This window comes from Populus trichocarpa, chromosome 1, assembly GCF_000002775.5.
Source record: "Populus trichocarpa isolate Nisqually-1 chromosome 1, P.trichocarpa_v4.1, whole genome shotgun sequence".
NCBI lineage: Eukaryota > Viridiplantae > Streptophyta > Magnoliopsida > Malpighiales > Salicaceae > Populus > Populus trichocarpa.
In genome coordinates, this window is record NC_037285.2 from 1,124,579 (window position 1) to 1,141,213 (window position 16,635).

Sequence of the window (16,635 nt, forward strand, 5' to 3'; positions counted from 1 at the left end):
CACCCGTTTCTCTCTCTTTCTCTTCTCTTCTTTCTCTCTCCTTCTCGCCGGCCCGAAATCAAGCATTCTCTTCTCTTCTCATCCTAAGGTATGTTGTCTTTCTTCATTCTTCTTCTTATTTTATTTTTTTGGTTTGTTCACAATGTCTTTTCTTCTCTTTTGTTTTTTTTTAATTAAGAGCTGAAATAAAGCACACAATTAAGGTAATAATTTTTCATTCATTTTCATTCTTTTTTGTGTTTTTTTTTTTTTTTGCATTATTTTTTTTTGTCATTATTTTTGTTCAATTTTGTGCTCTTAATAATTTTATGAATTAATAAATGACATGAATTTTAGTTGTTATTGAAATAATTTTTGCATTATTTTGTTGAGTTCTAGTTATTTTTTTTTTCAAATTTGTTGTTCAATTTCAATTAGATGTGTAGGTTTAATTTTAATTATTAATTACTTTGTATTTATTCCATTTAGAACAAATTTTTGTAAATTTATGATTAAAAATATTATCACTTAGAAATAATTGAGTTCAAATTTTGTTGTTATTGTAATAATTTTTGCATTATTTTGTTGAATTTAGTTTTTTTCTTAATTTTGTTATTCCATTTCAATTAAATGTGCATGATTAATTTTCATTTACTAACATATAATTAATTTGTAACATATAAGTTGCAAATTAACCATGATAAAACATGCAATGCTTTATAAATGAAATTGAAGGATTCTATTACACATCAACCATTGCCTATCCTCTCTAATATAAATGAACATAAATTGGTACTCAGCTTTTAAATATATTTTTTATTCCACGTTAAGAATATTCTGAGAGCAGCTGGTGTGTCAGTTGAGATTAACCCTAAGATTTGAATCTAATTTTTTTTATAAAAAAAAAAACGATAAACTCTCTTAATCACTGGACCTACTCTATTTAATTTCACAGTCACATATAGTATCAACACAAAGCACTCCCAAAAGGCCTTCAAAAACCACAACCCAATTTTATCACCTCTCATGAGCAAACAATGCTGAAACCTTAGCTTAATCACCCAATGATACTTTACAATAACTCATTTACCTTTGCCTAAACTACTCATCCATGGAAATTATGGCCATGATTCTTTCGTTCACAAATCATCAAAAAACTCTTTCAATAAATATTCATGCAAATATATATTTGATGAGAGTTGGCTTCAAGTCTATAGCAAATAAAACCTTAGCAAGTCTTACACAGGAGAGAAACAAAAATGAAGGTTAAAAAAACTTAGTAGATAAATTGAATATAGCAATTTAGATTTCCAATCAAGTGCAAAATTCAATGCTTCATCCATCACTTTTCTTAACCGCTATAGAAAGATACAGTTCTTTACGAAAACCTTGAAAAACTAACTTGAAAACCTTCTTAATTTCTCTTCAAGTTAAAGAATCTAATATTAACTTTGCAGGATGTTGAAGAACATTCGGAAGTTCTCTCACTATATCATCAACATTTTAATGTAGGAGAATTTTTTTAAAAATTATTTGTTTTATTATTTATATTTATTCCTATCTAGTCTAGAAAAATATTTATTCATGGTTTCTCATTCTTTCTGTTTTGTTTAGGAATTTTATTTTCATTAAGTTACTTTTTTTCTTATTCAATTTAGGAATTTTATTTTTTCTTATTCAACTTAGGCTTGGAATTAGTATAAATAAGGTTTTTTAACTTGTATTTTAACAGATTATTTTTAAAAAAATATTCAATAATAAAATTGAATTAAAATTTTAATGTTATGTGTATTGCTTGTATTCATTATGTTTCTTCTATTGTCTTCCTCTACGTCGCCTTTCTTGTAGCTTGTTTCACCAATTGTTCACTCTCTTTTGCTCTTGATTTTGGGATACTATTGGTACGTGGCTCAACATGCTCACTACCATTTAATTTTACTCCAAGAAAATATTATGGTGCGTTCAGTAATAAAAAAAACTAATTTTGTTTTTCATTTATAGTTTTTTTTTTTAGTTTTCAATTTTCAATGAAAATTGATTACTTGTTGAGAACGAGGAATTTTTTTTTATATAAAAAAAGAAATGCATCAAGATTATAACTATTTTTAAAAAAAAAATCATAATTTATAATAATTATCTTAATATTTTGTATTTATGAATATATGATTCTAGAATATGACACCCAAAACTTACTTGATGCATCAACAGGAGTTTGAGATTATGTAATTTTTAATACTCATGTTTTAACTCAGCGAAAAGTGATCAACTGATACATCTATTGTTTATCCAACTTTTTTCTCATTTGATACAAAAGTCTCTTATCAAAATCAAGTTTGATAAGTTTGCATATTTCAAATGGAAATACTATATGGAACTCCCTTTCCTGTTATCCCTGGCTTAGAAAAAGGCTTCAAAAGCTCATATGGCACAATGCCAGCTCCATGTCTATTCACCAATTTTGGATTAGCATTCCTTTCATCAATTATCCCTTCTAACTCTTTCAACCTCCCACTGAACTTCTCAAAAGCTGCCTTTATAATTGGATCATCTGCCCATGCTTGTTCTATTCCCTCCCCGATATATTCCTCATCAGGAGAATGGTTTGATAGCACACTCAACACAGCCATTACTCTCGTTGCCTGAAGTTTTGAAGGGAAGGTTGCCAAGAGTACTGCTTCAGGTTTTTCCAAGAAAAGTTTCCATTCTTCATCTGTAGGGTCTTCGGTTGGCATTTTTTTTCTGGCAATGGTAGGCCTGTTAGGAAAGTATCCTGCGTAAGGATACTGTCCAAAGTTCACCGCAGCGTGGTGACCTGAGGCCACCCATATGATAGTAGTGATGATATCGATAAGGTTATGTCGTGTTTTGAGTTCAGGCCACCATGGTTCATCTCTCTTGTCAGCATGGCCTATTGTCCGAATTTCAGTCCACCATGCTTGGAGCTCTGCATCGGAAGCTAATAAACCTGATTCAGGGTAGTAGTGATTTACATAGTCACTAACCCATTGGTTGATGGCATCCCATAAATACAAACCATCGTTGGCGAAAGGGTAGTCTTCGATTGTAAGTTTTAGGCCATGTGGGGCAGTTAGATCTTCAATCGCCATTCCCCTGGCAATTAGCAAATTGAGAAGAAGAAATGAATTTTACACCAAAAACTAAAGTTCCTATTTGCTTTATGTTTTTGAGAGAATTCATAGATTGGAGGCTAATGCTTACCTGCTGATTAGGTCATTGGGTAGTGCTTCATGGTCAAACCGCCACAGCTTATCATAGGCAGCAGAGCAGATCTCCATAGAATACTTGCCAGGAGAGAATGAAGTCTCAATGATACCACCTGCATTGATTAATGATTCTCTAGCTAAAGCATTGATCTCCATTGTGTATCGAAAATGAGGATGTAACAGTCTGTAAATTGGATGCATAACACTAAGCTGCCGATTCGTTGCAATTATATAAGGTTCTGTCACACAATGTGTTCTAAGCCTGCAAAATTTGTAGAAAGGAAAATCAATTTAAAGGAATTCAAAATTGTTGGTTATAGAGAACTATTAGGCACATACCAGTGGCTAACAAGTTGATGAAAACCAGAGTCATGAGCAAGGACATGAGCTTTAGCTAGCCTCCAGAGCCAGCAACCTGTGGAATGGTAACACGGTGTAAACACTTGCTTCCATTGAGGCTTCCCGTCCATCGGTGGGCGAGTCAGTTCAATTGCTAGTGGCCTTAATGTGCCCTCTGGGGTTAGGAAGAACACTGTCCTCGACCCGTATAACGTTGTTCCTTTGATTTCTCTGACTTTGCTAACAAATGGTAACAAGAGATCGTGGTAATCTAGGATGAACAGCTTCTTTTCTCTTATGGCCTGAATATTATTACACACAAACACCCTATTAGTGCATCGATCGGAATTTATTTATGCCCAGTGTTATTCGAGCATGATTTCATCGAGGGATAATTACCTTATCAACTCTAGTTACCCCTCCAATCTCTGCCTCTAATAGCTCTGAGGTAATCGCAGATTCTGGCGGACCGTAGATCTCTGGATCAAGCTCACTCTTTAGTGGCCATTCCTGCACAATTTTAAACAACGTTTTTTTAAGCAAACATGGATGAATACTATCGCATATTACTATATTTTCATGATGATTCTTTCCTTTTCATCAATATAATTTTGTCATGCAATGTCCATTCTGTATTTGTTTTTATATCCTAAGATAGATATTAACTATACACAATCTAAACATTGTGAATTGGGACTAAGCGCCTGTTTAGGATTGAGGTTGGACCTGCGGTGCAACCTCAAAAACAAACGGTAATCCCTAAGTGTCTTTGCGTGTTTGTGTGGAGAACATGTATCAATATTATACCGTAACCGATTTGATGCTATACGGATTGAGACCGGCAAGAGTCTGTCGAGCAAATTCTTCATCCTTAAACCAGAAGAACTTGTCTCCTGAAAATGCGAAAACTCATTTGAAACAATGTGTGAGCTCAAATAACTTCTTTTTTTAAAATAAAAAAAAAAAAAGAAGCAAAGAAGAATGTGTCATACTTTCCATTGGTTTAGGGACTTCAAATCGCAGCACATCTCCTCCACCAGCGATGACCTTGAAAAGCCGGGGCATAACTTCTTTCCAAAACCCTTCTTTTGTAAGTGGTGGCATTTCAATTCCTTCACTGAAGAGTGAGTCTATTGCAGTCATGTATGGGAATCCAAGATTTGCATCATCAATAACATTTCCTATAGAAGGTATCAAGGCGTGGAACAATGAGTATAATGTCTTGGCAGAGAAGGTAAGCTGCTTCACTTCAGAAAATGCTTCATCTCTGGGAACGTAGAAGGCACTAACTCTCTTCTCAGACGATGGATCTACATGATACAAGTTCATATAGTTAAAGACTATAATTATTTCGAAATGATTAGCTATAGATTTTTTGTCACCATCATTTGAAAATAAAATATACAACATCTTCGATAAACACATTAATTACCTCCAGAGTTTAATTAATTGATTTCAAGGATTATTAATGAAACTAGAACAAATTAGTTTTAAGGATGGCAAGAAAAAACTTTTCCTTTCATTTAGCTTCCTACAGACAAGCTATAGGTCCTAAAGGCATCTCCCAGTATGGCCAGAATATGGAGGGGCCACACTTTTTTTTTTTTCCTTTGGAAATGGACATATTTATACCCCAACTATCACGTAATTCTCAACTGGGTCCCTAAACAAAGAAAAAAATCTCAATTGGATTCCCCATCTACACGTCACAAATGACATCATTTTTAGCCAAACTGGTCAATTTTATGATTTTAAAGGAAAACATTTTGTGGGTATGGTTAACTGAGGAGTGCAAGATAGATTGGGGATTCAATTTGGAATTAATTTTGTTCGAGGACAAAATTCAGTATTTGGTGATGATATTTTGGAGATAAAAATGTCATTGGCCTGTCTCTTTTGTGAGGCACTGTTTTTTTCTATGAAAATTGCGAGCCCTTCGCTATTCTGATAAGCTATTAATTAGCTATGTTTAGCAAGTCAATTTGTGGGGCTCAAAACAGTGGTCCTTTGGAAAACTCTGCCAAATAATGGCCTGCCCTTGATGAAGATATATCATGCTGTAAACTTTACCACACCTTTCTTCATAAGGAAATCTGACAACTGTTAATGGACCACAGCCCGGCTCAATTCCCGTTTCAGAAGGTAACAATTGCTTGCCATAACTATCATATTCATAATCGAAAGGCAATGAGGCACCATGGTTTTCCACTTGGCATTTTATCGCCAAAATTATGTAGCTTCCATTTTGGGAGCACTCTCCCCATCTCTAATATGCACACATCAAATATAACTCGCTAACCATTAATGGTGTTCATTTTATGGTAACATTTTTCCTCAATGATACATAATTCTAGGCTTATAAAAAATATGATGAGAAGAAAACTCCAGTCCTTGGATGGATGGAGCCCATCACTATCAAGCATTGAGGGCGACTCATCTAGTGGTGGAGAAACTTCTAAAAGTACTCTACTAAGATAATATCTTTTGATAGAGAATATGAAATACATAAACAAATCATAAAAAAAATTTATACGAACTCCAGTGTTTAACCAATTATTTAATATTTAAGAATCTACAATCCACTCTTCTATCACTCGTTATTTTTATTTCTGTAGAATCTAACTACGAGTTATTAGTATCCACCACATTTCTTTTAAATTAAGTTGTTTTCCTCATTGATAGAAAGTATTGATGATGAAAATCGAATTTTGTGAATAAATTCTTACCTGTCTCGCATCGTGGTCGTCCTGTTCGGCAACGTCTAGGGTAAGGATGTTCTTTACCGCCGAGCACCGGTCTAGCTAGCTCTGGTTTTTTATCAGGATTACCTATATCATTATACACATCATAATCATATATTCTATCCCCTGCTTTACGTTGTCCTTGCCCATTCCCTCGCAAAAGTACGAGCTCTTCCTCTCTCAATCTTCTAATCCCACTTGGTGTTTGTGAGGGTAAGTATGACTGTTTCACAAATTAATAAACACACAATTATCATGAAAATCTCAAAGCAGGATATTAATCTAAGCTGGTGTAGTGACAAATATAACAATAAATGTTTGAGAAGATTAATTTAAGTTTATTATTCAACTGCCTAAATGTTTGAGAAGCATGGCATGTATCAAGAAATTATGTGTTTTCTAGTGAATCAGTGAAAAATTGAAACATGTACACAAGTGTATATTAAAACATAAGAGCTTGGCAAAGTTCCGAATATTTTGGATTTGGGTTTAAATGTAATTATAGAATAGTGGCAAATTGAATTGAAAGAGAAGAACTCTTTGTCAATACTGAGGGAAGAAGAAGAAGTTCTATTTTTCCTCATTAATGGTCGAAAATCAGTAAAATAGTTAAGGATAACAAAGGGCTTTTGGTTGTATACTAGCTAGTGATATGATGTATAGTTGTAAACTCTAGGTCGGTGGATCTAGTTGATAAACCCGATCTCACTTTAAAAATATTCAAAACTAACTTTTTTGAAAAAATAAATAAATTGATTGATTTAGAATATTAGTCAAGGTTAATTACTTTGATATGATGCCTGTGATGACTTTAAATACTAGTCTATACTTTTGCATGCAACATAGCTACCATTTAAATTCTAGCATTAGGTCGCAAGATTGGCGTTCAGAAGCCAATCAATTGTTGCCCAGTCAGATTTAGGATTAGGCAAAATTTTGCCGAGGAAGAGATATTTCATTCTACAGTGTCAAAATCAATGACAATGATCACACGTACGTATACAGATGATTCATTCCTAACCACATATATAACATCAATACAATATCTTCTTCAATTGGTTTTATAGCTCAATATTTACTTGTAGATATAGGGTTCAGAGCATGCTACAATGACTGAGATTCAATTTGATTTTTAATTTAACTATTGAAAAAAATTCTTTTTTAAACAAATTAATAAGAATAAATAAGATAGGGAGTAGAATATCATTAGTAAAATTTAAATTTTAAAGTATGATAATGGTTTTTTTTAAAGTATTTTTTACTCGAAAATGCATTAAAATAATATTTTTTTATTTTAAAAAAAATTATTTTTAATATCAACATGATCTGAAAATATATATAAAAAATTAATTTAAAATAAAAAAATTTTAAAAAAATTATTATTTAAAAATTAATATTTAAAATGCAAAAACAAATCCGCATTTGCAATGACTATAAATGTTGTATCCTCTGTTGCAAAAATTAATAAAAACAAATTAATACTGACCTTGTTGGTGAAGAAGATTCTCTTACGATCGTTGTCATACTTAGAATGAACCCATGAACCACAAGTAATATTAACCGCGCCATGAGGTAAACCATCAAGCACTATGTCCTGAAGAAACATCTCCTTATGGTGCTCATTTTCAACAAAAATGGCACCAACCTCTCCAAAATTCAATGGAACCTCAAAGTCTGCTTCATATCTGATATCTCCCTCCACTACTTGGCCGCCTATTCGATGTGCAAACGCTTGAATAGTTGGCTTCTCTAGTTCCGTTTCTGCAGGAAAAAACAAAGCAAAAGGAAAAAAAAAAAAACATTAATGCAAATAATTTTATGTGAGCGTGTTTGGGAGTATGGTTGTGGTTGCTTTTTAAAGTGTTTTTCATGTCGAAATGCATCAAAATAATATTTTTTTATTTTTTTAAATTATTTTTAAGATCAGCGCATCAAAACGATCCAAAACATATAAAAAAATTTATTTTTAGTAAAATAAATAATTTTTTTAAGAACACTATTTACATCGCGTTATATTATATAAAAATCATAAATTATCATCAGAATATAAAAATATAAATTGATCCGTGTTTATAAACGCTCTCGTAATCATTTTCAGCCAATCTTTTCATATTTCATGTTGTACATGGGCCCATTTGCAATGTGATAGAAGGAAAGGTTCTATTAATATTAATGAATTGGAATCTGGTACCATGCTTTATATGTTTAAGGCGAAGAGAAGATCAATTATTAACCACCCTTGAGTTTTTCTGTGAATTATTTTTTATTTATAGCCTGCAAAAAAGGAAATATGTTAATTTTGTTTTTTTGTTTTTTACGAAAGTGGTTGTATATAAAGAGGAAATATGTTTATTAGAAGAAACAGTACCTTTTTGCCCTCTTTGTTACGAAAAAGGAAACAAAAATGTCAATGCACATAATTTTTTAACAAAGAAACGAATAGACAGGGACGAATTTAAAGTTTCAAAATCCACTCTAATTTTGCAAATAATTTTAAACAAGTTCTATGAAATGGGCTTTCATATTAATTACAAATTACACAATCTTACACCCCCAAATGCCACATCTTATATCCGTCCCTGCGATTAGATATAGGATCTCTCTAATTAATAAGTGAAGGAAGAATTCCAAGAAAAAGGTGTCGTGCATGATTTCTCACGAGTTAAACTTTTTATTAATTTCTTGACCTTAATTATAGTACCAAAAGTCGAGGCATAAGTATTGACCTTTCTCTTTTCTTCTGTATTAATTAATTAATTAAGACATACTGTGTTGATTTATTGAAAAAATTACCATTGCCTATAATTTTATGTTCTGCATGCTATACAGTTTTTTCAATCCTTTTGTGCATTTGTGTTTCTTTTCCATAATTTTACGTTGAAAATTTGAAATGAAATAGCAAGAAGTAGAAACAAAATAACCGAGTTCATAAATCCATTTTCAAAAAGAATATAATATGCAGAAGAAGAAGAAGAAGAAGAAGAAGAATGATTTTAAACTAGGTTATGGTTTAAATGCTTACTAGGATCAAGCTCAGCACTAACAAGCTCTAACAAGAGTGTTTTACCAAGCAAGTCTTTAATGTCATCGAGACCTCGTTCAATCCCTACGCTTGTTATGAGCCCACCAATGGTTTGTTTTACAGTCACAACAGCTTTAACTTTAATGTCAGTGCTCTCCTCTGTGACACTTGCTATGGCTTTAATTTCGCTAGGTTTAAAGGCAACTCGAAAATGTTTTTGAGCTTCAATATTGAATTTGGAAGTTGATTTGAGAAAAAAAGAAGCATGTCGACTTCCTTGGATGGATGGCTTATGGAAAAGCAAGTGAGTTCTTGTGGAGTTTGGTTGACGAGAAACCTGCGGTTTCAACATTGTTTTTGGGTTATAGGAAGCCTTCTAACTGGTTACTTGGTATCAATAAAAAGAAGTGGTGGCAACTAGCTTGTGTCTATGGTTTTTAAAGGCATGGACAAACAAATATGACAAAAAAAATTTTATGTGTTTTGTATGATTGTTTGTAAGGCAATGCACATTAATTTTATTCTTACTTTTCCATTTTTTTTTAATATCTAATTGTTTGTATATGTTAATCCAACTATAGTGTTGAGCTTAATATTTGAAAATTTGACAAAATTAGGAAGAATTTAAGAAACAAATAAATCAGTAATTAATATTAACAAAGGTTATAATCAAAATTTGAAATCGAACTCCGAAGCTTTTGGCACTACAAAAATATTTTGTATAAAGTTTTAATAGAAATTATTATCTTAAATAGATTAATGACACGTCAAATTAATTATCATTATCATTATTACTTAGCTACATACATGCTAATTTAATTTAGTGACACTAAATTAAATTAGCATGATTTAGCATGGTTCTTAATCTTAAATAGATCTATAGAAAGGCTTTATTTATTAATGGCACTAAAACAATGATTTAGCATCTAAAAATTTGTAACAAAGACAATATTGACTTCAATTATCATTATAGAATGCACTCATAATGACATTTACCTCAAAAAAAATACCAATATAACTCTCAAAACACCCCCACTACTCAATTTTCTTATATTATATATTAAGAACATATATAAAACACAATTAAATGTGAAATAAAATAAAAGACTTCACACAAATTCACTACCAAAATTAAGTAAAAATAACTTTGCTTGAGTTAATTCACTCTGTACTTCATTTGTAGTCGCCATCACGTGATGAGGCAAGCCTAACTCCAATTGAAATCACATGCATAGCTCCAAGTTATCATCACTCGTTTCCCACCACTCAGGCTCTGATAATAAAGGACTTTTTGTAGTTTTTATGACAGGGTTTCTTGAAAGGAGTTTGGCCACGTGGATTTCTCGCACCATGCCAGAACATGGACTGTCAAATAGACATTGCAGGTCTTGTTTTATGAGAGCCTAAGGGTAGCTAGATTGGGCCATGACCTAACTAAGTTATTTTATTTTATTTTTGTATTATTATTTGCCTTTTAAATTCTTGTAAACATATTAGAAAATTTTAACTAGCTAAAGAAGAAAAAAATACTTACAATGTATAAGTTTACCTTTTTCTATGTATAAAAATGTTACCATTATACGCTATTAAAAATTTGACGAATACAAACAGAATTACCAACAAAAACTTTTCTTCGGTATATTGTAGTAAATTTTTACGATAGAATTTTCCATCGGTATATCCATCAGTAAACACTAACAAACGTTGGTATATATCGAGGGAATTATAGTGGAAAACAAAGGAATTAAAAAAGCCTGAAAAGTACGATGACGTGTAACATTTACCAATGACTTAACCGACAGAATAAATCTAATGGTAAAGTGCACCCATAAATATGCCAACAGAAATAATCCCTCATTATATAATGATGGAATTATAGATGGTATTACAGTGGGATTCAAAAAGGCAAATCATGCGATGACGTGATACTTTTTACCAACAGAATTGGCATAACCCATTTTTTTACCTTTTATTTTAATTATTATTATTACTATTATTATTATTTACTGAAAAATAATGAAAAAATGATGATGAAAAAAAATAAAAAAAAATAAAAAAAGAATAAATTAAAATTCAGGTTAAGGACATCATGATTGAAAGTTTTGGGATTTAATTAAACTTTGGATTAGTTTTATTCATCAAATCAAGAGCTTAATTGAAGAATTGATAAGTTTTAAAACTTAATTGAACTTGAAATTAGTTTAATTTATGAAATCAGGGGCTTAATTGAAGAAATACTAAAGTTTGGGGCTGATTTGGGTTAAAACTGCAAGAAATTGAAGTCTAAGGACCATTCTGTAAATGTTGCTAAATTCCAGGGGTCCAATTAAAGTTTATCCAGGGAGCTTGATTACAAAACTTCAAGGACCAAAACACAAATGGCCATTAACATCGAACAGCGCCATTTCAAATAGAACCACTCGTCTTCTTCCGCTCATCAAACCAGAGAAACGGACGCCCCTGGCATCACTAATCCTGCAATAACGGTCCTGGGTGTCTTCATTATCAAGGAAAATAGATGCCATTCTTCGACTATAAAAGCCAGAGAAGGGATGCACACCGGAGAGGGGGAGGATATGGAAAAAAAATGATTTTTAAAGTTTTTAAAATATTGGTCTAGTTCTTATGACTTTAATAAACTAGTTATTAAAGCAAAAAATACATGCTAAGACATATGTTTTTTTGTTATATGAAAACATGATATGAGAATTTTTATATTTGAGAGACTTGATCGTATGCAAGAAAAAAAAATATTTTTCTAATTTGTTTTCTATATAATTTTTGTATCATTTCAGAGAAAACCGAGTATTTTAATATCGGATTTGTAACTTTATAATATAAAAATACAAATCAATATTAATCAAAATGATATAAAATACACAAGAAAACCACAAATTTTTGGAAAGTTATTCTGAAAAAGATTTGGATTTTTTGGACTAGGTTGGACCCAGCCCAATGCATTTTGGTCTGGGCTGGACCCAGTCTGGCCATGAGCAGTGGCTCTCCACTGTTCACATGTAGAACAGTGGAGACAGGGGGTGGCGTAGCAGAAAGAAGAAGGAGAAGAAGCTGACCTGCGGTGGCTCATAGTGGCATTCGCTGGTGGCGATGAAGAGGTTCACGGCGAGGAACAGTGGCGACTGGGGAGCTGCTTGGCTAGTGGTTCTTCTCTCTTTCTCTGTGTTTTCTCTTCTGCTCTGTTTCTACTCTTCTTTCTTCTCTCTTTCTCTTCTATTTTATATCTTTTATTTCGTTCACTCTTTCTCCTCTCCTTCTTTCCACCTCTGTTCTCCCCTGTTTTCTTTTGCTTTTTTGTTTATATTCGTTCCCTCCTCTCTCTCTGGTTCTACCACTATGTCTTCCCTCCTAGTTCTTCTTTTTTCTTTTTCATTTCTGTTTTCTGTTCCTTTCTCTCTATTTCCACTAAAAAAAATCTCCTCTTTGTTCCCTCTTGTTTGTCATAACCTAATTTTTGAACAAATAATAAAAAATTAAATATAGTTGACAATGGAATTAAGATAACAAAATTTAAAGTTTGGGGATGTGATTTGAGAGTTAATTGATCAATTTTCAAAGAATTAAAAGTTAAAGATTTAATTAAGGGCTAATTGAACAATCCAGAAATTAAGGACTGTTTTGTAAACAGTGTTATAATTCAGGGATTTAATTGAAATTAATCCAAAAGGGCAAAATTAAAAGAATTAATTAAGAACCAAATTGAACAATCCAGGAATTAAGGACTGTTTTGTAAACAGTGTACCAATTTAGGGATTTAATTGAAATTAATCCAAAAGGGGCAAAATTAAAAGAAATTTTTAATTGATTAGGGGTCCAATTGCCGAATTTCCAAAGTTCAGGGGTCAAAAAGAAAATGTCCATTGCTGCTGAAACGTTGCCGTTGCTGGTGGAATCCCTTGCTGCCGAAACGCCGCCGTTGCTGGTGGAACAGCCGTGTTCGTCTTCTCCATCCCGATTCAATAGGCTGAAAATCTGCAACGGGTTCGATCCAATCGTGGACCACGTCTCTCGCCTGTAATCTCGTTCGTGGAAGATAACAGTCCTGCAAAGGCAGGACTGGTTAGAAGCAATCCGTTGGGTCTCTATAAAAGGGAGCAAAAAAAATACAGAACAGGGACGCAAAAATCAACCCAAAAACAGAGCAAATAAGAAAAAATCAACCCAAAAACAGAGCAAATAAGAAAAAATCAACCCAAAAACAGAGACAAAAAACCGAGAAAACCACAGAAAAGAAACAGAGCATAAATAAAAAAAAGCAATACATAGAAAGAAGGAGAGAACAAGAGTGCAGTACTCAAGGAGGAGCATTATCTTTGAAATTATCTTCTTCGTCCCTGCAGAAAAAGAGTAACCCAGAATAAAAAAAAACTCAAAGAACACCGGCATACCCATTATCTTCTTAGATTGTTCATCTCAAAAGACTGAAAAAAAAGACAGCGGGCATACCGGGAGAAAGAGCGGAAAGCAGCCGAACCAAAGCATTCACACCAGCGTTGCAGCCTTCTTCGCAATCTCCAGAAACAGGTGCTTCCATTGCCATTTTTTTGCTCTTCTGTGTTCAAATAACATTTGAACAGTGCGAAGGTAATTTAATTACCTTAGCACTGTTGATGCACGCGTGGAATTGTTTCACGCGTGCATCTGTTTTTCTATATCCGGGTCACTGGCTTGGGCCAGTGACCCAGGCCGGGCTGGCCCAAAAATGTAAATAAAAAAAAAATATATATAATAAAAATTGTGCATGTAAAAAATATAAATATGAATTTATTGTTTTTTATTTATACATTAACGCCAGAGTCAGAATAAAAATACCGATTCAAATTCATTTCATTGTATTTTATTTAGTTATATAAAAAATTAAAAAATGTGCGAGCAAAAAAAAAATTACATAAGATAAAATAAAATAAATTTATTTAGTTTATTCACTGACGCTAGAGTGAGGAATAAAAATACTAATGTAAATTTATTTTATTTTATTTTATTGTATGTTGTTTAGCTACATAAAAATAAAAATAATGCGCATGCGTAAAAAATAAATTGATTTTTATTTGTTTATTCACTGGCGCCAGAGTCAGGAATAAAAAAAAAATGATGATTTAAATTTATTTATTTTGATACCTACGTAGTATTTACCAACGCCAGAGTTGGAAATATCCGTAGTTGAATATTCACTAGCGCCAGAGTTAGGGATATTAGTATAAACCAATATAAAAATGAAAAATGTGCGTGCAAAAAAAAATAACATAAGATAAAATAAAATAAATTTATTTGGTTTATTCACTGACGCCAGAGTCAGGAATAAAAATACTAATGTAAATTTATTTTATTTTATTGTATTTTGTTTTTATTTAGCTACATAAAAATAAAAATAATGTGTATGCGTAAAAAATAATAAATTGATTTTTGTTTGTTTATTCACTGACGCCAGAGTCAGGAATAAAAAAAGAAATGATGATTTAAATTTATTTATTTTGATACCTATGTAATATTTACCAACGCCAGAGTTGGAAATATCCGTAGTTGAATATTCACTAGCGCCAGAGTCAGGAATATTACACGCAAACAATCATAGTATAAACCAACAAAAAAATGTTAGCAATTAATGACAAAGATCAACAATGCAGCCTGCCTTAGGCAGGACGTTTAAGGGGTGATAATATCTTTTCTTTTACGTAACTAGTCTCAGACCATAGAATCTCTGTTGACCAGTTAGGGTTCCTAGTAACCGTAATACTAGGTGGCGACTCCTTAAACAAAGAATATCCCCATTAAAGAACAGGATGCCAGAAATCCGTTCTTTCCAAAGATTATATAAATTTTTAAGGCCGCCGCGATGTCGGGTGCAACACCGTTCTTTTCTCTTCTCTTTTTTTTTTCTTTCTTTTTTTCCCTCTGTAATCTCCTTAAAATTGTATCCCCTTCTCAAATTTTCCTCCCCCTTTTTTCTCTTCTTTGCCTCTCAGTATTTAATTATAGGCAGAGGGGGAGAGGGTCACCCTGCCCTGTCTCGTCATGGTGCAGGGCAGGGTGGTGTGGGACGGTTTCGGTGCAGTCGCCCGAGAGCACGTTTGCAGAGCATAGCACCCGCGCCCCTGTCTTTTCTTCGACGTGGTGGCAGGGTATGTGGGGGTATGGGTTGTGTCGGGTGAGTGGTCAAGTCGGGGGAAGAGAGAGAGCGGGAAAAACAATTTAAAATCTTTTTCTTCCCTGCCTCTGCATGTGCAGGGGAAGAAGGAGAACAATGTTGTTCAAAATAACACTGTTTTGGTATTTTTTTTGGAAGAAAAGAAAATGAATTTGAAAATAATCTAAAAATGGGTTATGACATCTTCCTTGATTATTTCATCCGTGATTGCTGACTCCATTGGACCATAGATGTTAGGATCAAGTTTACTTCTGAGCGGCCATTCCTGCATGATTTTATCCAGCATCGGGGCAAATTATTACCAAACTTGTTCATGCAAAAAAATTAGTATCTTACGCAGGCTTCTGTTTCCTTAATTTCTCCTATTTCCGAATTTATACAAGCAAAGTATTTCCAGCTATGTTTAAGATTAGTCATTGGCTGGTTTTTTACATGTAGCATGTCTCTTTGTTGGCGCCTACTTTCTTAATTTCTTTATTTATATCCGTCATTCCTCAAGTCTTACAGGTTTGATCCCGTAGAATCTGATGCACTTTCTCATTGATCGTAGGGTACAAAATAATTTTAAAAAATCATGACATTTTGTGATCTCAATCAACCCTGATGGTTTCCAATGCAATTGTTCCAAGAAAATTAAACTTTGAAGCTAAGGGTGTAAATACCATACCGTGACCAACAAGAGTCTCCCGAGCGAATTCCTCATCCCTAAACCAAGAAAATCTGTCACCTGTAATGCAAAAAACACATGATTTTAACAATTTTGAGGTGGTCTCAAAATAACAAGAATACATGAATCAAGTTGAGGTAGTCTCTCCTAGCGAAGCTGAAGGCAAGTTGATTCCTTCATTGAAGAGTACATCTATGGCTGTGAAGTATGGGAATTTAGCCTTATTATTGAAAGCAGCTTGTTAACAACATGAACCAGCACTGACTTCCACAAACTTCTACCATACGCCTATCCATTTTTGGTCAGACTAATGAAGGGGCTGCTAGAACTGTTGTGAACATGAATAAAAGCATTAGGTTTTCAATCCCGTTCCATTTTTTTTCCACATTTTTACTTACAATTCTTGGTCCGTGGCCGCCCTGTTCGGCAACGTCTACGATAAAGGTGTTCTTCGCCGCGCGCCTAGCAACCGTCTTTTTAAATCAGGGGCTTCTCTAATA

General features: G+C 33.1%; 2 protein-coding genes across 4 annotated transcripts; both read right to left on the reverse strand.

Moving 5' to 3' along the window:
• Positions 1 to 2,238: 2,238 nt before the first annotated feature.
• Positions 2,239 to 9,716, reverse strand: LOC7496048 (linoleate 13S-lipoxygenase 2-1, chloroplastic). 2 transcript variants are annotated; one of them, XM_024595874.2, is made up of 9 exons: positions 9,351 to 9,716; positions 7,770 to 8,044; positions 6,269 to 6,506; positions 4,535 to 4,852; positions 4,350 to 4,435; positions 3,942 to 4,052; positions 3,543 to 3,844; positions 3,199 to 3,465; positions 2,239 to 3,090 (listed from the first exon to the last, which is right to left on the reverse strand). In XM_024595874.2, the coding sequence occupies exons 1-9, from the start codon at positions 9,655 to 9,657 to the stop codon at positions 2,331 to 2,333; spliced, it is 2,664 nt and encodes an 887-aa protein (XP_024451642.1). In that variant the 5' UTR covers positions 9,658 to 9,716; the 3' UTR covers positions 2,239 to 2,330. The 2 variants fall into 2 exon arrangements, with proteins under 2 accessions (XP_024451642.1, XP_002297796.2); XM_002297760.4 differs by having other exon boundaries at positions 9,306 to 9,716.
• Positions 9,717 to 12,914: 3,198 nt separating this feature from the next.
• On the reverse strand, positions 12,915 to 13,927 carry LOC112323621 (uncharacterized). Of its 2 annotated transcripts, none has more exons than XR_002977076.2 (3): positions 13,770 to 13,927; positions 13,586 to 13,657; positions 12,915 to 13,365 (listed from the first exon to the last, which is right to left on the reverse strand). XR_002977076.2 is itself a non-coding variant. In XM_024582496.2 (3 exons), the coding sequence occupies exons 1-3, from the start codon at positions 13,861 to 13,863 to the stop codon at positions 13,011 to 13,013; spliced, it is 489 nt and encodes a 162-aa protein (XP_024438264.1). In that variant the 5' UTR covers positions 13,864 to 13,927; the 3' UTR covers positions 12,915 to 13,010. The 2 variants fall into 2 exon arrangements, 1 of the variants encoding a protein (XP_024438264.1); XM_024582496.2 differs by having other exon boundaries at positions 13,618 to 13,657.
• Between the last annotated feature and the right edge of the window lie 2,708 nt (positions 13,928 to 16,635).